The following is a 25,461-nucleotide window of genomic DNA, read 5'->3' as shown; positions in this document are numbered from 1 at the left end:
AACAGTCTGGTGGCATGGTGGGTGCAGGAGCTGGATGGGAGGGGATGGCGCAAGCCGGCATCCCTTGGGGAAGCATTCCTGTGAGCAGGATTGGAGAACCGTCTATGGGGCGGGAGTGTGCACGCCTGTGTGTGTACACAGTGAGGGAGGAGAGACTGGCAGACCAGAAGGTGTGAAGGGCAGGGTTGAGTACGTGGGTGCAGTGGTTTGTCTTGGCGGGAGCAAGGCCTTTTCTGTTCTGTAATGACGGGAGGCAGGGACTGTGATTTGGGTTGCAGATTTGGTGAGCTGAAGACTAGAGGGTTCCCACTTGAGACCGTGTGCTTTTTCTGTGTATTAGGGGATAAGGATATTGAAGGGTTGGGAGGGAACAGAAGGAACCAAATGACTGTTTTTCCTGAGTTGGTGGGTTGAGCCCAGTTTGGGTGGCGCTGGCTCCTGTCTGCTCTGTGTGTGGAGCTGGGCCTCCTCGCTAGACGACGCTCTCCAGGGTTCAGTCATCCTTAGGGAGGCTGGAAGGGCTTCTTTGCACTGGCCACAGGGCTCCTCGGGGGCGAGAGCAGAGGCCGGGGGGCCTTTCAGAGCTGACACTTGGAGCCGCTGCATCCCTCCCCACCTGTGGTGACTGTGGGTCCTGGGCAGGGACACTTGCTTTTTGATGCGAGGAGTTGTGAAGAGTTCATGTCTGTCCAACATCTGTCCTGGTCATCTCAGAAGAGGCAAGCTCGCTTCCAAGAGGAAGCCGGCTCGCCGGGCTGTGTTCTGCGTTCACGTGAGGAGTAAAGCTCCAACAGGTTTCCCCATGGAAGCTGTCGCTGGGCACAGCCCTGTCCTGAGTCCTGAGGACAGTCCTGTGGGGTCTCTCCCAGCTTCCCCAGCCTCTCCTCGGCGGGTACCGCAGAGCTGCCTTCTCTGTGTGGGGCGAGCTGTGGCTCCTGGGGCCTTAGCGCCTCTGGTCTGCTCTCCTCTGGGAACTTGACTCCTACCTGTCAGCCCACTGAGCGCGCCTGTTTCTTCATTAAGATGTACTTCCTGTCCTGTGAGACCCACTCTTTTTTTTTTTTTTTTTTAAATGGACAAGTTATTTAATTAGGTTCTTTGCAAGAAGTTCAGAATACTACTTTGTGAGGGTAAATTCCATTTGTGAGAGCAAACACAGAGCGGAGGTAGCCCTGGAGCTGAGGGACAGCTTTGATTCTTCGCAGAATTTGTGAGTCCACAGCTTTCTGATCAACCTTGCGCTGCTCTGTGATCACGTATTTCTCTCTCTCTGTGTCGAAGATCTCACCCTCTTGGTGTCTCGGCTTACGCAGCTGCTTCTTCTTGAAGTAAGTGTCAATGAGATGTTCTGGGATTTTCACACCACTGATATCGATTTTGGTGGAGGTGGCAATGACAAATTTCTGGTGTGTTCTACGCAGAGGAACTCGATTGAGGGATAGAGGCCCAGTCACAAGTAGCAAGCCACTGCCCAGCTGCTTCAGGAAAACGACCCTCTTGCCTCTGTGGCGCCCTGTGAGGATGATGAGAACGGTCCCAGGAGTGATGCTGGCGCGCAGCTTCCTCACATGCTTACTGAACGGTTTCTTGCCGTGACTCAACAGTTTCCGAGGCACGTCTTCAGCAGGGTGATACCCAGGCATTTTGCGGAGTTTGACCACCCGGGGACCACCATTCTTGTCGCCACCAACTGGTTTTGTGACGGTAGCAAGAACCCGAACCTTCTTTTTCTTTTCGACCTTGGATTTAGCTGCTGAATACTTTCTCTTGTACAGGGCCTTTCTGGAGAACATGGCTGATCGGGAATATCTGCCAATTCCTCTGACCAGGACAGGGTTTCGGCTGCAGTGGGGCTTCCCCTTCTTAACTTTCTTCACCACTTTCACCTTTTTAGCCTTGTTGACAGCATCAGCCTTCTTGGCTTCAGGTTTTTTCTCCTTAGTATCTGGCTTCTCAGCCTTTTCACCCGCCATCTTGCAAGATGGGAAAGAGAACTAAGGTCCCGGCTTCCGGTCTATAAGGAATCCGAGACCCACTCTTTTAAAGGATGTGGTTCATTGGCGTTGAGCACACTCAGAAAGTCGTGCTCCGTGGCCACTGCCTGACCCCAGCTCGTCACAGTGGAGCCCCTGGGCACTCTACTTGGAGGGCTCGCTGGGTGACACCCTGGACCATCCAGCCCTGGGTTGTGCCTTTGCTTCCATTCCGTCTGTCTCAGTCAGCCCTACTGCATCTTCTTTGATGCCTTCCTTTCTCCCTGTATCGACTAGAATCTGGGCCAGAATCTGGTATCGTGTAGAGATTGAGAACATGGACTTTGCTGTCAGACAGCCTGGGTTCCAGTTATAAAGGTGACAGTAACCTCGGGGCCTGGGGCTGGTCCTGTCATGATCGCGGCCTCTGCAGGTTCACTTGTGACCTGCAGTTGGTGGCAGGTTGCCTCCTGCACTGAGCTGTACTTGGCTCACGGGTACCGGCCCTTTAATAAGGTCCCCGTGAGAGTGGCTCCTGTTGCTGCTTTTCTTAGGATAGGCGTCACCCTGCATCAGTGTTCCTTAAATTAGTCCTTTTGTGTTCTTGTTTGGACTCAGCTCTGTTCATTGCCCTGGTTTCCACCCTCGTGCTGTTGAGTTTTTCTGCCTATTTGGCACTGCTTTTTAGCTGCCTGTTTAACATTACTTTTCCTTCCAGAGTCTCAGCCTAGAGGCTTTCCTGGTGGTCCAGTGGTTAAGAATCCACCTGCCTATGCAGAGGACACGGGTTCAATTCCTGGTCCGGGAACTAAGATCCCACATGCCTTGGGGCAGCTAAGCCCGTGTGCCACAACTCCTGACACTCCTGCACCCTAGAGCCTGCACTCCTTGATGAGCAACCCCACCGCACCGAAAAGCCTGCACACCGCGCTTGGAGGGCAGCGCCCACTCACCCCTGCTTGACAGGGCCCATTCACAGCAACGAGGACCCAGTGTAGCCAGAGTGAACAGTCTCCACCTAGAGCATGCCCTGCCCTGCCGCCTTTGGTTTTGGTTCTCCCAGGAGTGTGGTGCTGAGAACAGGTCCAGGCAGGCACTGCCTGCTGGTCTTATCTGTGTGCTGGGGTGGGTGCCCCCCAGGGCCTTGCTGTGGTGGGTCTCTGTGGTGCAGATTCTTACCCACCATGCCACCAGGGAACTCCTAGAAACATTTTTTTTAAGTAGGTGGCATATGTCAGTGGTCTTCTGTGGTGTCTTAGGCAGTAAAGGATCTACCCACAATGCGGGAGACCCAGGTTTGATCCCTGGGTTGGGACGATCCCCTGGAGAAGGGAATGGCAGCCCACTCCAGTGTTCTTGCCTGGAGAATCCCATGGACAGAGGAGCCTGGCGGGCTACAGTCCATGGAGTCGCACAGGGTCAGGCATGAGTGAGCGACTAATACCATCTCCATATGTAAGCAAATAGTTAACATTTATTAGATCTCAATACATGAATATTGTAATATTTTTCTCTGGACTTTTTAATGTTTTAAATATTTTTTTCATGATTGAAGATAAATAAAAAATACTTAAAACTAGATTATGGTGTGTTGATTCTCATGTAATAGGGCTGAGGAAGGATTCAAGAAAGCCTGATAAAAGTGGTTGTCTTTGAATTTTGGGCTTGAGGGGCAGATAGGAATTTGCCAGGTAAGGAAGGTGGAGGAAGGGTGTTTCAGGCAGAGGCTCATGTGCCGAGGTGTCCGCTGCAGAGGCTGGCAGTGAGTCAGGAAGTAGGGGTGCGGGGCAGGTAGGGGGAGTAGGGGTGTGCTGAAAGTGAGGCGGTGCCTGGCGCCCCGGCGTCCTGGAGTCGGGGCTCACCGTGTGCTCTCGGGGCCCTTGTCCTCTCTTTCTGGCTTTTGTTGGATTGAGAGCATGTTTGTGATTCTCTTTGGGTCTTTGTGTGTCTTTCGTGTCTCTAACATGTCTCATCTTCCCTCTATGTTTTTGAACATATGGAATACAGTTACAACAACTGCTTAATGTGCTTGCCTATTAATTTTACTGTCTGTGTCATTTCTGGGTGGATTATGGTTTGTGTTTTCCTGCTTCCTTGCATATCTGGTCATTTTTGATTGGATGCCAAGATAGTGTGACTTTTATCTTGTTGGATGCTGGGTATTTTTGTTTTCTATACATTTGTTTTCTTGACCTTTGTTCTGGAATGTTGTTAAATTACTTGGAAGGAGTTTAATTCTGTGAAATGAAGTGAACTGAAAGTCACTCAGTTGTGTCCGACTCTTTGTGACCCCATGGATGGTAGGTAACCTGCCAGGCTCCTCTGTCCATGGAATTCTCCAGGCCAGAATACTGGAGTGGGTAGCTGTTCCCTTCTCCAGCGGATCTTCCCAACCCAGGAATCGAACCAGGGTCTCCTACATTGCAGGGGGATTCTTTACCAACTGAGCTAGATTCTGTGGGTCTGGCTTTTAGGCTTTGTCAGGTGGGGTCCAGGTCTCATCTTGCCCCATCACTGAGGCTTCTGAATACTTTGTGCAGTGCCCTGAAGTTAGGAAAATAACCACTGTGACTGGGAGGAGGAGTAACTCTCCTTGACCCCATGTGAACTTGGAGGATCGTTCCCACTAATCCTGGGCTTGGCTGCTGCTCTCACACACTTGGGCTGAGCAGTGCCTGGCCGGAGCAGGTGCAGCCTCGGCGCAGTCTGCGCCTCTGTCACCCTGCGCTCTGCCTGGGGACGCTCGCGCCTTGCCCCCGGACTCCTGCTCTCTTTCTTCCCCTCGGGGACTGCTGGACCCACCTGGTTCCTCTGCTGTGACCCAGAACTCTTGTCAGGCAGGAGGCTGGGCAGTTGATGGGCTCCTCTTGTTCCCTCCTTGAGAGATCACTGTTTCCACTGCCAGGTAGCCAGTGTCCTGAGAACCATTTCATTTGTAAATCTGGTCCCTGTTATTTCATCTCAGCTAGAAGCAAAAGTATCAAAAAACAGATCCTTGAATGAAGGCATTAGGAGGCACAGAAGCGGGTGCTGGGCCTGTGAGAGTGCTGCCTGCCCCTTGTCCAGTTCGGGGTGCCTGTGTGGACCTCAGGGAATGTGCGTGTTTAGGGAAGGAGGTGGGGTAGAGCTTGGGAGAAAGGGGTCACAGGAAAAGCAGGCTGCTGACCAGATCCGAGAGCCTGCTGCGGTCTGGGCAGGAGGACAGGGTGCTTGCCTTGGGAGGGAGGGCGCGGGAGAGGGTGGCGCTGCCAGGCAGTGCGAGCATGGGGTGCGTGCTCAGGGTCCCTGCCTGCTGAGGAACCTCATCTCCTGTTCCCCGGCTGCACACCCTCCCCCCTGCCCCGTTCCCCGGCTGCACCCCCCGTTCCCTGGCTGCACCCCGCCATGTCCTGGCTGCACACCCCCTACCATTCCCCAACTGCACTCCCATGTCCCAGCTGCACCCCCCCCCCCAATTCCCCGGCCGCACTCGCCATGTCCCTGCTATACCCCCCCCCCCCCCCCCCCCCCCTGTTCCCTGGCTGCACCCCCCCCCCCCCCCCCGTGTCCTGGCCACATCCCCCTTGTCCTGGCTACACACCCCCCCACCATTCCCCGACTGCACCCCCCATTCCCCGGCTGCACCCCCCCATTCCCCGGCTGCAACCCCATTCCCTGGCTGCACCCCCCATTCCCCGGCTGCACCCCCCCATTCCCCGGCTGCAACCCCATGTCCTGGCTGCACACCCCATATCCTGCACACCCCCCCCACCATTCTCTGACTGCACTCCCCTCAGTTCCCCAGTTCCCTGGCTCTACACCCCCCACCCCCCACCCCCGTCCCCTGGCCGCACCCCACCATGTCCCGGCTGTTGGGCTTCCTCCAGCTCACACTGAGGAGAATGTGTCAAGAAGATGCAAAGTTATAAAAGTACCCTGTTCAGAGTCAGAATAAACAGGTCTAAGAGCCCTTATAGAGATACTTCTTTATTTTGAAACTGTATAAAGTGCTGAAAAGCCAATTTTGAATTGGGTGGGAGCTTGAGAATAGCAGTTCGGGACAACCAAGCAATAGCAAAAGCCATAGGCAAGTCTCCCAGACAAAGAAGACGAAGGTTACTATGCAGAGAAAAAGGAGAAGGTTGGGAGGGACTCTTGAACAAAAGTCCCTTGGAGGAAATGAGAGTTCAGGGTGCTGACGGTTTGTTACTGACTGATTTGCTGGGCAAATGGGAAGCCTTCCTCCACGGGGGTCTATGACTCACCCAGTAATGCCGGCTGAGGCCCCCCTTGGACCTCCTGACTCTGTTAAAGGAAGGGTCCTTTGTTCTGTTTCGGTTTTAAAAGCTGTTTCCCTGTCTGAGGGTGTGACATGGACTTACTGCTGGCTTACTAGCACAGTTCCAAGTGCTTTTTTTTTATATGAAATTTAAAAATACACCAGAAAACACTGAATACCCTTGTGCTCATTTCCCAGCTTTATCAGTGATCAGCACTTGGCCAGTTTTTTTTTTGTTGGTGGTGGTGGTCTCTCACACCTTTAAAATTTGTTTGGCTCTTGTGTTTTGGTAAAGTGTTTTAAAAGTAAATCCAAAAAATAATATCATTTCACTCATGAATACTTCATTTTTTCTGCCAGATAAGGGAGGTTTTTGTTTTTAAAAACATAGTGACCATGTTATTTTTACAACTAAGAGATTTACATTAATTCCTTAGTACTAATACCAGTCTGTATTTAGATTTCCCCAATAGTATCAAAAATACACTCTTCAAGTTGATTCATTTTAATTGGACCCAAACAAGATTTAAATACTGTATTTGATGATTCAGTCTCTTAAGGCTCTTGTATTCTAGAACCGTCATCCCTCCTTATTGCTGAAGTATGACTTTCAAATGGTAAAATCATGACTTTTATACAAATAAAGAGTGAACAGCTGGGGGCTTTCTTGGTCCACGTTTTTGCTGCACGCCTTGAAGTCAGGATTTTCACCGAGTGCTAGTCATGTTGTTTGGAAATGATGTTTAGCAATCCCACCTGGAGCACTTTGGAGTACTTTTTTTCTGAAAGCCGTGGGGGAAGTTGTCCTGTCATCTTGTGATCAGGATGGGTGTTTGTTGATGTTGATAGTGTGTAGGCGTGAAACTGGACAGCTTCACAGAGATCCTTCTCATGTCCTTGAATTCCAGCTATTGAGCTGGTTAACCAGCCAGAGGATGGGTGTGTATCACTGGTACCAGTCCCTGTAAAACAAGCAAGGACAAGGGAGTTTTTAGATCCTTGGTCACAAATTGTTCTGATAATCTGAATTCTTAGTAAAGGTAATAACTTTGGTTTTCTGTATCATTTTGGTGAGTTGACTTTAAAGACATAGAACTTAAGTTTTTTTTCCTCTCTTATTTTTCAGGTGAAGAGATTATACATCTACTGAATGAAAAATTTTTTCTTAAAGTTGCATATACTCCAAGAAAAAATCCCAAATGTTTTTATATTTTGCCTAAATATAAAATTTAAACAAGGAGTTTGCACAGCAGGTAAGAATTGTTTTTGATTCTTGTTAATTGTGTGGTATATACAAATACACGGTATGAGGAAACATTCAAGGATGAATGACAACAAAAATTTTAGTTTTGAAAGATGTGTATATGGTCTCCTGACTTTTGGGTTTTCTTTGGCCCTTGTGTGTCTGGTTTTGAGGTGCTGTGTTGTGGAAAGATGACTTGGTCTCTCTAAGCCAAAGTATAATCCAGATAAAGCAGAGACGGTCGTGTGTGTGTTGTGCGGTAAGTGCTCTGTGTGACTTGTGTGGAGCGGGTGGCACAGGCTTAGATGTGAGCATGGACACCGTCAGAGCATAGTCTGTACAGGCGGTGGGCAGGGAGGGAAGGACTTGTGCCTCCAGCAGTAGTAGAAGCTCCTGAGAGGCTCTCCCATTGCAATCCAATTAGACGCTGGATAAATTACGATAGTTATAACTTATTGTGAGTGCTTCAGTGCTTTAAAAATTAAGCTAAGAGGACTTCCCTGCTTGTCCAGTGGGCAAGAATCCTTGGTCTGGGAACTAAGATTCCACATGCTGTGGAGCAACTAAGCCCGTGCACTGCATTGAGAATCCATGCACTGTGTTGAGAATCCGTGCACTGCGTTGAGAATCCATGCACTGCATTGAGAGTCTGCTTATTGCACTGAGAATCCGCGCGCTACATTGGAATCCGAGCATTGTGATGAAAGATCCCTCATGGTGCAGCGAAGATCCTGAGTGCCGCAAGAGCGAGCCATTGCAACCAGCTAAGTAAATAAGTAAAACTTAAAAAAAAAAAAAAGAAGCCATCTCTTCAAAAGTCGAAAGACACTTGTTCTTCAGTCTCTAAGTCATGTCTGACTCTTCGACGCCATGGACTGCAGCACACGGGGCTTCCCTGTCCTTCACTATCTCCTGGAGTTTGCTCAGACTCATGTCCACCCTCTTCTGGAGGCCGGTTCTGGCCAGTTCTGCATCTGACAGGGCTTTGACTGTGGGTTTCCAGAGTCCAGATGGTTCAGCGTAGTCTTAGGTAAACTATTTTTTGGTAATCATTTAAACTTACCTTTATGTTTGTGGTAATTTCTTCTTTTCACTTCTGATTTTAGATTTTTATTCATCTGTTCCTGCCAGCCACCCCCTTTCTCTGGGTCTCCCTCCTGCCGCCCCCGGTGGACTGTGACCAGTATAGACATGATCTTGTTTGTGGATTGATTGATTGTCCAGGTATCCACTGCTCTCCATGGACTCGCGTTGTCATTTTTTCCCCAGACCAGTGAGGTTTCAGTGGTGTGTTGATAAGTGTTTAACTACTGACTCTCTGGGAGAGTCAGAATCCTCCTTGCTTACAGCGTCTGTTGATTCTGCAGTGAGAACTCCCCTCGTGTCCAGCTTTAGCTGCCAGTGTGACGCCACTGAAGCTGGCTCTGGAGAGCCTCTGGTCTGCTCCCTGAGCAAGCTGTGCCTGCCCCCGGCCCCTGCTGAGCCCCTTGGCGGCACGCTGGCCCTGTCTCTGTTTCCTCCTCTCTGCCATCGGTACCTCTGAGGAGAGGTTGTGCCAGTCCTGTTCCGGGCTCCTCACACACAGGGCAGCTTGAATCATCCTCACAGCAGCTCTCCTGGGAGGTGCTCTTTGTCCCAGTTTTCAGGCGAGGACACAAAAGGCACCGGAGGTCAGGTCACCCAGCAGAGCCAGCACTTGAAACGGACCTGTGGTCAGATTCTCCTTTTCTCTTAGCAACAGTCTCTACCACAGAATGTCTGTTTCTGAAGGGCTCTGTTCATGGAACTGCGTGGTCGTATGGGCAGCGTTTCTCTTTGGAAGCTGCCTTCTCTCTGATGGTTGTACTAACCAGAAAAAGTCAAAGAAGCAGCAGCACTTGAAGTTTCTTTATTTGGCTATTGGATAAAAGTCTGGAAGATAATGGTAATACTTTGCTTGGCATTCCAGGGAGACTGGAGGGCGTTGTCAGGATATGACAGGAACGCTTATAGTGTATTGGAGCTCAGGTATAACCAGAGATATCTCGGTTCACCACGCCAGTTTACGAGCCAGTTGTTGTTCGGTTGCTCAGTCATGTCCTACTCCTTGCGACTCCATGAATGGCAACACGCCAGGCTTCCTTGCCCTTTACTATCTCCCAGTTTGCTCAAACTCATGTCCATCGAGTTGGTGATGCCATCCAACCATCTCATCCTCTTTCACCCCTTTATTCTCCTGTCCTCAATCTTTCCCAGCATCAGAGTTTTTCCTAGTGAGTCAGCTCTTCCCATCAGGTGGCCAAAGTATTGGAGCTTCAGCATCAGTCCTTCCAATTAATATTCAGGGTTGATTTCCTTTAGGATTGACTGGTTTGATCTTGCTGTCCAAGGGACTCTCTGGAATCTTCTCCAGCAGCAGTTCAAAAGCATCAATTCTCTGGTGCCCCACCTTCTTTATAGTCCAGCTTTCACATCCATACGTGACTACTGGAAAAACCATAGCTTTGACTTTACAGACCTTTGTTGGCAAAGTAATGTTTCTGCTTTTTAATACGCTGTCTAGGTTTGTCACAGCTTTTCTTCCAGGGTGCAAGCATAACTTTTAATTTCATGGCTGCAGTCACCATCTGCAGTGATTTTGGAGCTCAAGAAAATAAAGTCTGTCACTGTTTGCATTTTTTTCCCCATCTATTTGCCATGAAGTGATGGGACCGGATGTCATGATCTTAGTTTTTTGAATGTTGAGTTTTAAGCCAGCTTTTTCACTCTCCTCTTTCATTTTCATCAAGAGGCTCTTCAGTTCCTCTTCACTTTCTGCCATAAGGGTGTTGTCATCTGCGTATCTGAGGTTATTGATATTTCTCCCGGCAATGTTGATTCCAGCTTGTGCTTCAGCCAGCCAGGCATTTTGCATGGTGTACTCTGCATATAAATTAAATAAGCAGGGTGACAGTATACAGTCTTGATGTACTCCTTTCAAATTTTGAACCAGTCCAATGTTCCATGTCTGGTTCTAAGTTTTGCTTCTTGGTTTCTTTGCTTCTATGGGTTTCTCAGAAGGCAGGTAAGGTGGTCTGGTATTCCCATCTTTTTAAGAATTTTCCATAGTTGGTGGTGATCAACACAGTCAAAGGCTTTAGTATAGTCAATGAATCAGAAGTAGATGTTTTTCTGGAATTCTTTTGCTTTTTCTGTGATCCAGCAGATGTTGGCAATTTCATCTCTGGTTCCTCTGCCTTTTTTAAATTCAGCTTGTACTTCTGAAAGTTCTCAGTTCATGTGCTGTTGAAGCCTCTCTTGAAGGATATTGGGCATTACTTTGCTAGCATGTGAAATGAGTGTAGTTGTGCAGTAGTTGAGCATTCTTTGGCATTGCCCTTCTTTGGGATTGGAATGAAAGCTGACCTTTTCTAGCCTTGTGGCCCCTGCTGACTTTTCTGAATTTGCTGGCATATTGAGTGCAGCACTTTAATAGCATCATCTTTTAGGATTTGAAATAACTCAGCTGGAATTTTGTCACCTCTGCTAGTTTTGTTGGTAGTAATGCTTCCTAAGGCCTACTTGACTTTACACTCCAGAATGTCTGGCTCTAGGTGAGTGATCACACCATCCTGGTTATCCAGGTCATTAAAATCTTTTTTGTAGAGTTCTTCTGTGTGTTTTCTTCACCTCTGCTTAATATCTTCTGCTTCTGTTAGGTCTGTATCGTTTCTGTCCTTTATTGTGCCCATTTTTGCTGAAATGTTCCCTTGGTATCTCTAATTCCCTTGAAAAGCTCTCTAGTCTTTCGCATTCTGTTGTTTTTCTCTGTTTTTTTGCACTGTTCACTGAAAGTAAAAGTGAAAGTGTTAGTCTGGTCTCTCAGTTGTGTCCGACTCTTTGCGACCTCATGAACTGTAGCCCACTAGGTTCCTCTGTCCATGGAATTCTCCCCTGGAGTGGGTAGCCACCTTCTCCAGGGGATCTTCCTGACCCAGGGATCAAACCCAGGTCTCCCGCATCTCAGGCAGATACTTTACTGTTTGAGCCATCAGGGAAGAGAAGGCTTTCTTCTCTCTCTGTTATTGGAATTCTGTGTTCAGATGGGCATATCTTTGTTTTTCTCCCTTGCCTTTCACTTCTCTTCTTTCCTCAGCTGTTTGTAAGGCCTCCATCTTGCCTTGTTGCATTTCTTTTTCTTGCGGATGGTTTTGGTCACTGCCTCCTGTACCATGTTACGAACTTCCGTACGTGGTTCTTCAGGCACTCTGTCAATGAGATCTTATCCCTTGAATCCATCTGTCACTTCCACTGTAAAGATGAACTGTCAGTGGTGGGTCATTTTGGGAAGGAAAGTTAGCCTTCTGGTAGACGAGGGCCCAGTAAGAGGATGCTGGCATCTCTTTGGAGGGTAGCACAGAGTTGTTGGGATACAAGAAGCATTTGGAAAAGCAGTATGCAGCTGTTACGTGAATGATAGTTCCAGAACCAGTTTATACCACTTCCTTGGGTGGTGAGATGAGGTCACCTAAACCGGTGCTGTCACTGTGAACTCTTCAGGGATGCCGCTGATGAGAATACCTGTTTCTTAAGGTGCATGGCTGGCCACCAAAGCTCAGGAATGTTATTACACAGAGATTTTTGGTTGAAAGACCCAGAACTGTACTGATGTGGGCCAGTGAGGTAATAGTCAGTCTAAGTGAATGACTGTGAGAGTACCTTAGTTTTATTTCTAGTCACAGTGCTGGTTTATGTGTAATAGGTGAGTTGAGCAAAGGTGAGCTTTTCTTTATTTTTTTTGTGTGTGAGCTTTTCTTTAAAAAAATTGTTTTTTAAATTTATTTATTTTTGGCTGCATTGGGTCTTCGTTGCTGCTCATGGGCTTCCTCTATTTGTGACGAGGAGGGACTCCTCTCTGGTTGGGGTGGGCCGTCTTCTCGTTGCAGTGCTCTCCTTATTGTGAGCACAGGCTCAGAAATTGTGGTGCATGGGCTTAGTTGCCGTGTGGCATGTGGGATCTTGGACCAGGGATCGAACCTGTGTCTCCGGAATTTGCAGGCAGATCTTTTAACCACTGGACCACCAGGGAAGTCCCCCTAAAGTGTGTCTTTTGTTGGAGATTGTTTTTTAAAAATTAAATCTGAGAAAACTCTTTTGCATTGATTAGTTTATTCCATATATTATACAACTATTAAAATTATTAGTAGTACTAATTTATTTTTTAAAATTCATTTTTATTGAAGTATAGTTGATTTACAGTGCTGTATGTTAGTGTTAATTTCTACCATTTTGTTTCACGTTTTCCTTTATTAGTACTTCCCTTTTTTATATCTCCTTTTCTATTTTCTGTTGGATAGATTGTTTTACTCCTGATTAAATTGCACATTCTATTTTGTGTGTGTGTGTGTGTGTGTGACCTTGAACTTAAGACCTTTTGTTATGGGTGTTTGACTTTTCGAGCTTCATAGGATCTTTGCTTTCCTTAAGTAAGACAACTGTGTTAACATGCTCCTCTCCTGATTGACATGGCCCCAAATTCTGACCTCTGCTCTATTTTATTTAAAAATGTGAGCAGTGATTGAAGGATATATTAGGATTCTTGGGCTTCCCTGGTGGCTCAGTGGTAAAGAATCTGCCTGCCAATGCAGGAGACACAGTTTCGATCCCTGATCTGGGAAGATCCCATGTGCCTTGGAACAGCTAAGATCGTGCACTGCCCTCCTAGGCCTCTGCTCTAAAGCCTGAGAGCTGCACCTGCTGAAGCCCTCGTGCCTGGTAGCCCCTGCTCGCTGCAGCCAGAGAAGCCACCACAGTGAGGGGCCTGCACATATGCTGAGGAGCAGCCCCTGCTCGCTGCAAGTGGAGAAGAACCCATGCAGCAAGCAAGACCCAGCACAGCCCAAAGTGAATACACAATTTTTTGGAAAAAGGATATGTTATGATTCCTTATCCTGTTACTGGATAATGCAAAGCTTGTTTTAGTAGCAGTTTTGTAGCGATTCTAGGTGGGAGTGGTAGGTGGTGGTTTGCTGCCTCCATGAAGAAGACTGGTGGGATATGTGTGAAGACTGAGGTCAGGCTGCTGACAGAGAGGGGAAGGGGCCCTGGGTGAGACTGTCTTCTGTTTTGTTGTTGTTACTGAAATCCTGTAGATGTCTTTGTAAATTGCAGGTTATTTTATAGTAAGCCTCTCCAATTTATGAATCCTTTCTAAATCTTGCACTTAGCTTTATAACTGTTTTGTCAGTAACTATTTAGCCTTAAGTCTTTGTTTTAACTATTTCTTGACCTCTCTTTGACTGTTGTGTACGGTGTCTTGTCTGTTTGTGGCTGTGCCTGGCCTTTTTCTCGTCAGTGTGAGCGGGGGCTGCTCCTGCCGTGTGATGTGGGCTCTAGGCGCGGGGGCTTCAGTCACGGCAGCACGTGGGCTTGGTCGTTGGTGCACCGGCTGAGTTGCCCCGCAACATGTGGGATCTTCCTGGGTCAGGGATTGAACCTATATTTTCTGCATTGTCAGGCAGGTTCTTAACCACTGTTAAGAATACTGCCAAAAAAAGAATATTACAAAAACATTACATAATAAAATTAAAAAATATTTTGTAATAATATTACAAAAACATAATATTGAGGGACTTCCTTGGTGCTCCATTGGTTAGGACTCCATACTTCTACTGTAGGGGACGCTGGTTCGATCCTTGGTCCAGAAACTAAGATTCTGCGTGCCGTGCTGTGCAGCTAAAAAAAAAAAAAAAGAATGATAATAATATTATATGAGGTATAATTTGCATACAGTAAATGGGCCCATTTTATGTTTGTAATTCTGTGAATTTTAATAAATATACCACCACGATCAAGATACAGAGTATTTTTACATCACCCCCAGAGCTCTGTCTTGTCACTCTCTCCTGTAGCCCTTGACCCTAAGCAGCCACTTGTCTTCTTGTTGTCATGGGTTCAGTTTGCTTTGTTTAAAGTTACATATAAATGGAATCATTTAGCTTTACTTTTTTGTGCCTAGCTTCTTTACTCACCAGGGTTTTTAGCTTCGTCTGTCCTTATAGAGGTGCTTGCTCCTCTCTGCTGAGTGGTCTTCCCTTGTAGGAATGGCGTCATTTATCTCTCACCTGTTGGCGGATATTTGGGCTGCTTCTGGTGTTTGGCTATTATGAATAAGGCATTTGTGAACCTTCATTTACAAGGAGTCTTTGTTTGGATTTATGACTGCATTTCTTTAAAGTAATACCTGGGATTGGAATTCCTGGGTCACATGGTAAGTATATGCTCAACTTTATAAGAAACTGGCAAAGAGTTCTCCCGCGCGGCCATGCCGTGTTAGTCCCGCTCCCCATGTGTGGGCGTTCCTGCCCTGCATCCTCATGGACACACGGTGTTGACAGCGTTTTAATCTCAGCTGTTCCAGTGGTGCCCTTTAGCGTGCGTTTCCTGATAACAATGGTGATCGTTTTCCGTGTGCTTATTGGCTATTTTTGTATCTTCTTTTGCAGTGTCTAGAGCTTCTGTCCATTTAAAAAATATATATTTTTATTAGTCTTAGTTGTAGCATATGAACCCTTAGTTGCAGTATGTGGGATCTAGCTCCCTGTTCAGGGATCAAATCCAGGCCCCCTGCATTGTGAGCACAGAGTCTTAACCACTGGACCACCAGGGAAGTCCCTGTCCATTTTTTTAGTTGAGTATTTTTTCATATTATTGCTTTATAAAAGTTCTTTGTGTTATCTCAGTAAAAATGCTTTGTCAGAGACTTGTGGCTCGGTGATAGAGAATTTGCTTGCCACTGCAGGAGACATGGGTTCGATCCCTGGTCCGGGAAGAGGCCACTGCTGTGGGGTAACTCAGCCAGTGCACCACAACTGTTGCGCCAGACTCCAGAGCCCTGGAGCCGCAGTGCTGCTCCGCAACAAGAGGGGCCCCCCTGGGGAGAAGCCTGCACACCCCTTGCTCTCCACAAGTAGAGAAAAGCTGCATAGCAATGAAGACCCAGCACAGCCAAAAATAAAATAAACAAAATCATCTTTTTAAAAAAGAATGCTTTATCACATATAGAGAGCAAATATTTTCTTCCTTTCTGTCATTTATCTGTGTATTTTCTTAATGATATCATTTAAAGAGCAGAAGTTTTCAATTTTGATAAAGTCCTGTTTATCAGGTGTTTTTTTTTTTTTTTTTTTTTTAAATTGGGCTGTAGGGGGTGGGTTGGAAACTGTCTCTACAAGTTATGGCCCACTAGAGAAATGTCTGCTCTGATTTTCCGGGGATGGCTTTCAGAGCTTTTTCTTTTTCTTACAGCCACAGCTCTTGCTGTAACAGCCTCTTCAGGTCCACTGCTGAGGCTTCTCCTTGGAAGAGAACTTCCTCGTTTTCTTGGGATCACTCTTGTTTCCTGACTCTTCAGGGTCACTGTCTGGTTCCCCTTTGGGGAAAGAGTTCTTCCTTTTGGGAAGACTTACAGTGCTAGCTGTCTCTTCAAGATCACTACTAACCAGCTCCTTCTTGGAAAAAGATTTCTTTTTCTTGGGTTTGGAGAGGAGACTTATGGGTCTTCCATTCCATTCTCCTGAGGAGCTTCCTGGGGCTTTTGCTTCTTTTCGGGTCTTTCACTTGTCTGCTCACGCTGCTCTGGAGTAGCGTGTATGGGGACAGCCATCTTTTCCTAAAGGTCTGTCTGAAGATGCCAGGGCAATTGTAGCCAGCCATTTCGTTTCCTTCTATAAGCGTGTCTTCTCCTGCTTTTTGAGCCAATAATAATAATAGTTTGTTTTTCCTTGTGTCTTATCTATCGCAAGTTTGCAAATATTTTTTTCTTACGTTTTCTTCTAAAGATTTTAGTGTTAGTGTTTATGGTTAAGTCTGTGATCCGTGTATGATGTGAGGTAAGAGTTGAGGTCTGATTTATATATAGATACTCAACTTTCCAGAGCTATTTGTTAAAAAGGATTATACTTCCCCCATTAAATTGCTGTGGTACACTTAGTGAAAGTCAGTTGACCGTGTGCGTTGGTCTGCATCTGGTCTTTTTGTTTTGTTCTGCTGAACCACTGGAACCACACTCTCTTGAGTAATCTCCCTTTATAGGAAGTTTTAAAATCAGGTCGTGGTAACACTCCAACTTTGTTCTTTCTTTTCAGAATTGCTTTGGTTCTCCTGGGTTTTTTCCCATATACATTTTAGTATCAATTTGTCAATTTCTATTTTTAAAAATCTGCTAGAATTTACTTGGGTTTGCATTGAGTCAGTAAACCAGTTAAAAAAAACCTAGTCTTAACATGGTCTTCCCTGGTGGCTCAGCTGGTGAAGAATCTGTCAGCAGTGCAGGAGACTTGGGCTCCATCCCTGGGCTGGGAAGATCCCCTGGAGGAGGGTGCGGCAACCCACTCCAGTACTCTTGCCTGGAGAATCCCATGGACAGAGGAGCCTGGCAGGGTGTAGTCCGCGGGGTTGCAAAGAGTCGGATACGACTGAGCGACTAAGCACAGCACAGCAGAAGTTAAAAATTTTTTATTGCTAATATATTGAGATACAGTTCCTTTTTGGATATTGACCTTGTAACTGGTAAGCTAGCTAGGTTCACTCTCATTAATTCTAGTAGCTCTTTTCCATAAAGATTTCTTAGGCATTTCTGCTTACACAGTCATGTCATCTGTGAGTAAGGACAGTTTTACTCATCCTTTTAAAATCTGTATGTGTTTTTTTTTTCTTGTCTTATTGTACTACCTTGGATAGAAGTAGATCTTGAATAGAATCTTGAATAGACGTGCTTAGTTTCTTATTCCAATCTTGGGAGAAAAGCGTTCAGTCTTTCCAGCATGTTAAGTGTGCTGGTAGCTGTGGGTTTTTAGCAGATGCTCTTTATCAGGTTCAGGAAGTTCCCTTCTTCCTAATTTATTGAGTCTTTTTTTTTTTTTGTCATAAATGTGTTACTTTTTTTCAAATTACTTAAACTCAACCATGTTACATTAAATAATCTAAGTACTTTAATTAAAAGGCAAAGAATAACAGAATAACAAAGCAAGACCATATCAATTGTGTGCTGTTTAGAAAAGAAACACTTTAAATATGAAGATACAGATATGTTGACAGTAAAAGGATGTTGCAGGGTGTAGCAAATATGAACTAGAAGAATGGTATACTGTGTTAGTGTGGGACAAGCTGACTTCAGGACACTTGCCCACTCTGGCTGAAAACAGGACACAAAGAGACCACCTCTAGCTTCCCTGTCTGGCAAGTTCTTGTTTGGAAAAACAGCCCTGGTTAGGTGGGGGTCTCCCTCCCTGGATTGTATGTTATCCAAGTGCACAAGTCATTCTGTAGGGCTTTAGGAGAGAGGTCACCTGATGTGTGTGGGGACAGCCATCTTTTCCTGAAGGTCTGTCTAGTAATCTTTTTTTCTGGTCCCCTAGTGTCTGTGACTAGCAACACAAATACCCATCTGCACTCCTTACAAGAGAAATAAGGAAGATGTTAGGGCCTAGATGGACATTGAGTGCAGGTTGACTTGTGGAGTCCCTGCACTGAATGTTCAAGTGGCCTTACATCTGAGTCTTGCTGGCAAGTGGGATTTTTGTCAGTGAAGGGCCCGAACACAGGAGCATGTGCAGAAGGGTAAAGGCAGAGTGCGGTTTGTGTTGGGAGAGAGATAACATACTCGTGGCAAGGGTGGAGTTGGGGAGGCAGCAAGAAGTCCCCAGAGGACCTGGAGGCACATTGGGAAAAGAACCCTCGTGAGTCGTGGGCATTTGTGGCCAGATAGGCTTTAACGCCAATGTGAGAGGAACATGAAGACTGTGTTTTGGAAAAGGGAGTTCAATGCAGCAAAGACAAGAGGCTGTGGAGGGCATGGCTGGACAGCTGGGGGGCCTGTGCCATGGGCTCCTGAGAGGTGGGCTTCACACAGACAAACTAGGGCTTCCTGTCGTGTGGGGAGTCCTTTACTCCTCTCAATAAAAAATATTAGATCAGATAAATCCCCCGTCTGTTATCATCGTGATTTTGTAAGTAGTGATTTAACACTGAAAAGATTCATAATCTCAAAATACAGGTTTGACTTTGTTAAAGATACAGACTTTGAGGACTTCCCTAGTGGTACAGTGGCTAAGTATCCGCCTGCCAATGCAGAGGACACAGGTTTGATCCCTGGTCCAGGAATATCCCACATGTGGCGGAGCAGCTGAACCTAACACAACTGCTGAGCCCACACTCTGGACCCTGCGCGCGGCGGCTGCTAATGCCCGAGTATCCAGAGCCCATGCTCCGCAGCAAGAGAAGCCACCGCAGATCGAAGAGGCATGAGGTTGGAAGGAAGCATAGTGCCTGCTCCCTGCAACTAGAGAAAGGCAACACAGACCCAGTGCAACAATGCAGAAATAAATAATTGATTAATTTTAAAAAAATACAGGCTTATGTTTTTCATTTTGTATCCAACACTGAAAACTTTGTTGCAGACCACCCTAGGCTCACAGACTGCCATGGGGACTGGCTGAATGGTCAGACCCTGTGTAGTCCGGACCCAGAGAGCCGGGGCTGGGACGGGCTGGGGCTGCGGCCCAAGGGCTGCTGGGTGAGGGGCCCTCGGTGGGGAGTCTAGTGCCTCAGTGTGCCGGCGGAGGAGTGGTGGCTTCAGGGGCAGCCCTGCTCACCCAGCAAGGTCACGGGGAATGGGGGCAGGGAGGTGGGGGTGGCAGAGGAGCACAGATGGAGCGGAAGGAGCTGTCGTGAGTTTGGCCTGCTGGGTTTGTTCTGTGAACTGTTCTGTGCTTCCTATGAGATGGCCGGGCAGGTGTGGCTTCGGGAGGAGGCAGAGGAGAGACAGGAGAGCAAAGCTTGTTGCCCTCCTGGGTCCTGGAGACGGGCAGCCCCGACCTCAGCGGGGCCGAGTAGGGAAGCGGGGGGCTCAGGAGGCAGGAGCGGGGGAGGGTGGGTAGCTGAGGCTGTGGCCTCTGTGGGGTTTCCACATGAAAGGCGAGGCCGGGCAGGGGAGTTGCTTAGGGTCGGCTTGCTTGGATAATTTTGGCAGGCTTTAAGCTATGTGGGTGGCTTCTGGTTGCCTGGCCCCGGGTCCCTGGTGCTGGGATGATGAAAGCAGAGGAACGGGTCTCCTGGCGTGTGGGCCCGCGGGGGTGGGGTGGGGTGAGGGTTCAGCCTGCAGGCTGGAAATGCGCTCACGGAAATGCTTTGCTGCTCTCAGAGTTGGCTGCACAGGAGGGGCCGTCTCTCCTCAATCAGAAAGTTTTTTCAAAGATAATGTACAGAAAGTTAAAAATGTACATGATTTGGAGACATCTGGGAAGAGGTGGGCAGTGTTGATTGAAGAGGGAGGTGGACACTGGGAGGAGGTTTGTGAGTCGTGAACTCTCTGGGTGGAGGGGTATTTGCTGTCTGACACGGGGAGACAGGCATGTGTGGCCTGGGGCCCGGGGCCGTGAGCAGGCGCTCCGGTGAGAGGGGAGGAGGCGGGGGCGGCCCACGGGGCCACCCCCTGCAGCCCGGGCCGGCCAGCGTGGACTTGGGACTTGGGTGCAGGGTGGCTGAGGCTGGCATGCGCAGGCTGGGGGAAGTGACCCTCTTGTCTGCTTGCAGCTCTGTGGCCGGCACCATGTTCTGGAAGTTTGACTTGAGCACCACGTCGCACGTTGACAAGCTGCTGGATAAGGAGGGCGTGACGCTGCGGGAGCTGATGGATGGGGAAGACATCCTGCAGGAGTGCAAGGCCCAGAACCGGAAGCTGCTGGACTTCCTGTGCCGGCGGCAGAGCATGGAGGAGCTGGTGGGCCTTGTGACCCAGGACCCGGCCCTGGACCTGGAGGAGAGGGCCCGCTTCAAGTGGGTACCGGGCCGGACTGCACTCCGGGGGCAGTGGGCAGGGCTTGAGGACGGCTGGGGCCGAGCTTTCGAAGGGAGCGACTGACCCTGGACATTGACCCCACCTGACGTGTGAGAAGGGCCCAGTGGGCTTTGCTGCTGTGATGTTTAAGGTCTGGGGATCCCCGTGTGTGATTCCTCACCCTAGGTTGCAGTGAGCAGCAATTTCGTGCTTTGAAGCGTTCTGGGTGAATGTGTACTGGAAAAAGGCTGAGCCCTGACAGAGGCCGATACATGCACTTAGCCTGGTGAAACGGCCAGTCCCCGGCGACAGGCGCATGTGACTGCTTGACCATGGGGTCTTCTGCCTGAAGGAAATGTGCTGTGTCCTTAGTTGTCCCAACTGGCCTCAGAGCTGTGACGTTAGGGGATGACAGAAGGGGCCAGGGCTGGGTGCGGACAGAGGAGTGTGAACGGCAGGGCCTCAGGTGGTGGGGGGGACCCAGCACTGGCCTCTGACTCTGAGGGTGCCGCTCGGGTCGCACTCAGACCCTGGGACGTGCAGGAGCAGGGCTTGGTGGCACAGGGAGTCAGGGCAGACAGGGTGCCCTCAGCTCCTCATGTGTCCCACTGGGGTCGGCGTGTGTGGTCACGTCTTAGAACAGGCTAGGGAGGTTCAGCCTGTGGTCAGATTTTTTCTTTTTGGAGGATCTGCCAACTGAAAATGGTTTTACATTTTTAAATGGTTGGGAAAAAAATGAAAAAATAGTGTTTATTTGCCTGAAAATGGCAAAATTCACATTTCATTGTCCATCAGTAAAGCCTTGTTGGATATACCCATGACCTGTTGGCCGTGACAACATAGACCTTCTAAAATAGTTACTCTCTGACCATCTATAGAATGTCTTTGGTGACTCAGGAGACAAATAAAGCAAGATGAGCCGACAGGGGCAGGGGGTGGGCGTCAAGGCTGTGGTCTGCACACCCATCTGACTGGAGTGCTCCAGAGAGAGGCAGGGACTTGCTTGTGGAGGAGCCGGGGCTCGGGGCCGCCACCTGTGGGGGGCCAGAGGCTGTCAGACCATCTCTTGAGATGTGCCTGGTCTTACCTCCGCATCACCATTAGTGACCCCATTCCTTTAATTCTTTTGTTCCCAAAGGGGTCCTGTTGCTGCCCGAGTGAGGGTCTCCTGTCTGAGATACTGGCAGCAGTGGGATGGGGAGGAGGGCTGGGGGGCTGGTTGTGCTTCTGGGCAGAGGGTCCCAGTGCGGCAGTAGAGATCGGGAGAGCTTTACAGTCAGAGTCTGGGGAGATCGGCAGTCAGCGAGCACAAACAAGGGAACAAGGAAACCTGCTTCTCTGGGCAGGGACACATAAAAGTAAGCAGATGGAACAGTGTTTGCCTGTTTATACAAAAAGGGTAGCCCCAGATAGGGATTTAATTAAGAATTGTGGTATAATTTTATGGAGGTGGGGAGAGGGCAATGGGGCGGACGGGCCGGATGATGTGAGAGCCCCAGCGTCACACAGGAGGTCGGTTTGTAGTGTCTGCAATTGCTGAAGATGTTTGTTTGTGTTTTATTTGGAAACATGGAGGTGAATAATAGAGAAGGTGCCAAGAGGCTGTGGTGACTGTCTCAGCAGTATGGCCTGCAGTTGGGGATGGGGGCTCTTCCTCACGAGCCTGGTCATACTGAGTTGTTAAAACATGTGTACGTGTCGCCTGTTAAAAAAAGTAGAACCTTTTTAATTTAAAAGTTAATTTTAAAATTAACTTGCTTATTAAAGATTAGTTTGCTTTTAGTTAAAATTAAACGTCCTTTTTGAAAAGAGAAATAGGCTGGGTGGATGGATGAGTAGTAGCTGGAGGAGGATGTGGGGTCAGGATTATTCTTCAGAGGTGCCGAGGGCACAGCTTGGACTGTTTCAGGCTCTGAGCCATGGGTCTCTGTTGAGCCACTCCCCGCGGCCCTCCGGGTGCTGGGCGTGAGCGTGGTGGGCAGGAGCCCACTCGTCTTAGCCTCCAGACGGCTGCCCCCGTGGCCGCCCTGACGGCCGCATCAGCCCGTTGGCTGCAGGCTGGATTATGCAGAGACCTGTCCGGGAAGTAGGGGTGCCCCTGAGAGCGGGGCCTGGGGGCCACCCTAAGTGGTTGGCTCTGCTCTGCTAATGCCAGAGGAGCTCCGTGCAGGTGAGGCCCTTTGCAGCAGCCTGGGGCCGGGAGCTGGCCCAAGATTCCTGAGGATGCTTCTGGCTCTTTCTTAAGGTTCCCATGCAGTTTGTCTGCTGAGCTTTGACCATTTGAGAAATGAGACAAGAGTCCGCAGGTGGATGCCAAGCTCCCACTGTTGTTTCTGATGCGGTGGTGTGGCAGTGGGTGGAGGAGGGCTTCCTCTTCCAGAGTCAGTGAGACCTGCGTGCCTGTGGGGAGCAGGGCTGGGTCTGGCAGCCCAGGGAGGGCTTCCCGCACCCCCACCCCATCCTGTGGGGCAGAGCAGAGGGGGACGCTGAGCGCCTGGGGAGCAGCTGGGCAGGCCACAGAGAGGTGTGCGGAGGCCCTGGGAGCCTCCGCCCTGACGGCCCTGGACTCCCCTTCCTCACCCGGTAATCCTGCAGCCACCTCCTGTGTTCCCGGGTTTTGTCCTTCTCTCTTTTTGCCTGCTGCCCCTGGCGAATTCTGTTCTCTGACAGCCTCCTGAGAAGGGCTGCGTGGCTGGCACCGCTGGGGCGCAGTCTGAGTGCATCCTTTTCCCTCTGGCTGGCCTTGATGGGTCACGACCAGACTGAACATGGTTCTCCTGTAGTTGTGAAGACTCCAGGGTTGTCTTTGTCAACTGGAAAAAAAAAAGCACAACTTAAAAGCTGAGAATTACGTTTTACTTGGCGGACTCTCTGAAGACTTTAAACCCTGGGGACAGGACTCCCAGATCACTCAGGGACGCCTCTGAAGAGGCTAGTGAGGAGCCAAAATGTGTAGGAGGTTTTGCAACAAAGACCAGGTAGTCAGAACTTCAGAAGATTACTGTTCATTAAAGAAGACCAGACGACTCACGTTCCGGATTGAGCGCCTTTCTGGGCCTGGGAAGGTGTGGGGTCTGGGCTCAGGGCACCACTCCTCTGGCCTGCCCTGCAGCTGTCTTGGCCGCATCCTGTGCACTCCCGTCCTGAGTCCCCTCACGGCACGCCGTTGAGGGTGGCGGCTCTACGGAGGGTCCCCGCGGGGCTCCCAGGGCTGGGGGCAGCCTGTGTTCACTGACACGTCCACGCGGCTCGTTCACACCTTCTCTTGCTGACTCTGGCCCTGCTGCTGACAGGTCTGATGCCACAAGCCCCCAGTTTTCCTCAGGGGCATCCCAGAGCCTTTAACTCTGGTGCTCTGCAGTTTCCCAGGACTTTATCCTCTGGGTCAGGACAGGGGGATCTCAGAAGTGGCACTTTATAGTCAGAGAGTTTGGGAGAAATTAGTAATAAAAAAGTACAAAACAAAGCGAACAAAACCAGGGAGGCTCATTGCAGCGAGCCCCCCCCCCCCCCGCCTGGGGGCCACTGTGTGCCTGCAGGCCTCGCTGAGCCACGGGGCACAGGCTCCTGTGCGCGGAGCGCTGCGAGGCCAAACGGGAACGTCCGAGGTGGGAGCAGAGCAATGCTGTTCACTGTGGGGCTGAGCAAGAAGAGGTGGCTTGTGCTGTTGCCAAATGTTGGCTCTCTGTGCACCATTGCCAAACAGAAACATGAGGACAGAGTTGTGGAGGAGAAGGAAAAGAAAGTGAAAGTGTTACTTGTTCAGTTGTCTGACTCTTTGCGACCGCATGGACTGTAGCCCACCAGGCTTCTCTGTCAGTGGGATTCTACTTGAGTGGGCTGCCATTCCCTTCTCCAGGGGATCTGCCCAACCCAGGGATCAAACCCAGTCTCCTGCATTACAGGCAGATTCTTTACCATCTAAGCCACCAGGGAAATGGCTTTATTACTTTGCCAGGCAAAAGGGGAACACTAAATAGGCCAATGCCTCAAGGACTGTGCCCCCGCTTCCTGGTGAGTCGGGAGAGATTATAAAATTAGGCAGGGGTGTGTGATAAGGACCAAAGCAGTAACTCTTGCATTCTTTCTTCTGCACACTTTCTTAGGAGTGGGGTTGCTGACAAAATGAGGGTCTTGTGTGCAGGGTCTCTGGTGGTCATCTCCTAATCTTTTATGGGCCTCTCTGGGCCCTTTAATCTTGCTTCACGTAGTTTCCTGGCTGCTCCTCCTTTGATTAGTGACTGTTCTGCCTTTTGGAACTCAAAAGAAGGGCATGGAAGCTGCAGTCTTGTCTATAAGAATAAGGCTGTGAAAAAAAAAAGAAGGCTGTGTGCGCGCCCTCAGTCATGTCAGACTCGTGACCCCATGGACTAGAACCCACCAGGTTCCTCTGTCCATGGAAGTTTCCAGGCAAGAATACTGGAGTGGGTTGCCATTTCCTTCTCCAGGGGATCATTCCAACCCAGGAATTGAACCTGTGTCTTTTGTGTTAGCAGGCAAATTCTTTACCACTGAGCCAAGAATTGATGCTTTGTCTAAAGGAAATGGGGGACAAAAAGGCCTCCTTGCCTGGGAGACCTAGAGGGCCTTGCTTGGCATCAGTGCCCAAAAGCCTGAACTCCTCAGTAGTTTTAGGGGAGAAGCTTAGAGGCAAATTTGAGGTGAGGGCTGCGCGATGTGGTGCTTTCTTCTCTTTGGTTGGTGGTGAGGTAACAGGGCAGAGCTCCAGGAATCTTGGGCTCAGCCTGAAGTTACTGTCATCCGTGGGGGCGGTGGGGGGGGGTTAGTTCTACTGAAGAGCTCAAAGGTATTGTTGTGTGTATCCCTTTAGCAGGAGATGCATGCTCCTTGGAAGAGAAGCAGTGACCACCCTAGACAGCATATTAGAAAGCAGAGACATTACTTTGCCTGCAAAGGTCCATCTAGTCAAAGCTATGGTTTTCCCCAGTAGTCATGTATAGTTGTGTGAGCTGGACAATAAAAAAGGCTGAGTGCTGCACAATTGATGTCTTTGAACTGTGGTGCTGGAGAAGACTCTTGAGTGTCCCTTGGACTTCAAGGAGAGCCAACCAGTCAATCTTAGAGGAAATGAACCCTGAATATTCATTGGAAGGACTGACACTGAAGCCGAAGCTTCAATACTTTGGCCACCTGATGGGAAGAGCCAACCAACTGGAAAAGTCCCTGATGC

At 49.0% G+C, this 25,461-nt stretch overlaps 2 protein-coding genes across 10 annotated transcripts in view; one reads left to right on the top strand and one right to left on the bottom strand.

Annotated features, from left to right (window-relative positions):
• PPP6R2 (protein phosphatase 6 regulatory subunit 2) overlaps positions 1-25,461 on the top strand; it is a 61,889-nt gene that overhangs the window by 9,395 nt on the left and 27,033 nt on the right. For 3 of the 9 annotated variants that reach the window (XM_043882532.1, XM_043882531.1, XM_043882530.1), the window contains exons 1-2: positions 8,296-8,504; positions 20,027-20,269. In XM_043882532.1, coding sequence (XP_043738467.1) covers positions 8,485-8,504; positions 20,027-20,269 — 263 coding nt within the window. In that variant the 5' untranslated portion in view covers positions 8,296-8,484. Of the gene's footprint in view, positions 1-7,357; positions 7,485-8,291; positions 8,505-8,580; positions 8,699-20,026; positions 20,270-25,461 lie in introns of those variants that run through there. The other 6 variants (XM_043882529.1, XM_043882528.1, XM_043882526.1 and 3 more) reach the window with 6 other exon arrangements.
• On the bottom strand, positions 1,051-2,019 carry LOC122680819 (60S ribosomal protein L6-like). Its single transcript, XM_043882537.1, has one exon. The coding sequence runs from the start codon at positions 1,971-1,973 to the stop codon at positions 1,110-1,112; it is 864 nt and encodes a 287-aa protein (XP_043738472.1). The 5' UTR covers positions 1,974-2,019; the 3' UTR covers positions 1,051-1,109.

Source organism: Cervus elaphus, chromosome 22 (genome assembly GCF_910594005.1).
Source record: "Cervus elaphus chromosome 22, mCerEla1.1, whole genome shotgun sequence".
NCBI classification, from domain to species: domain Eukaryota; kingdom Metazoa; phylum Chordata; class Mammalia; order Artiodactyla; family Cervidae; genus Cervus; species Cervus elaphus.
Note: the sequence above shows the minus strand (reverse complement) of the source record. Positions and strands in the feature narration are given on the sequence as shown.

Coding starts and splice junctions, on each gene's coding strand:
- LOC122680819 (XM_043882537.1), bottom strand. CDS start 1,973: ATGGCGGGTGAAAAGGCTGAGAAGCCAGATACTAAGGAGAAAAAACCT.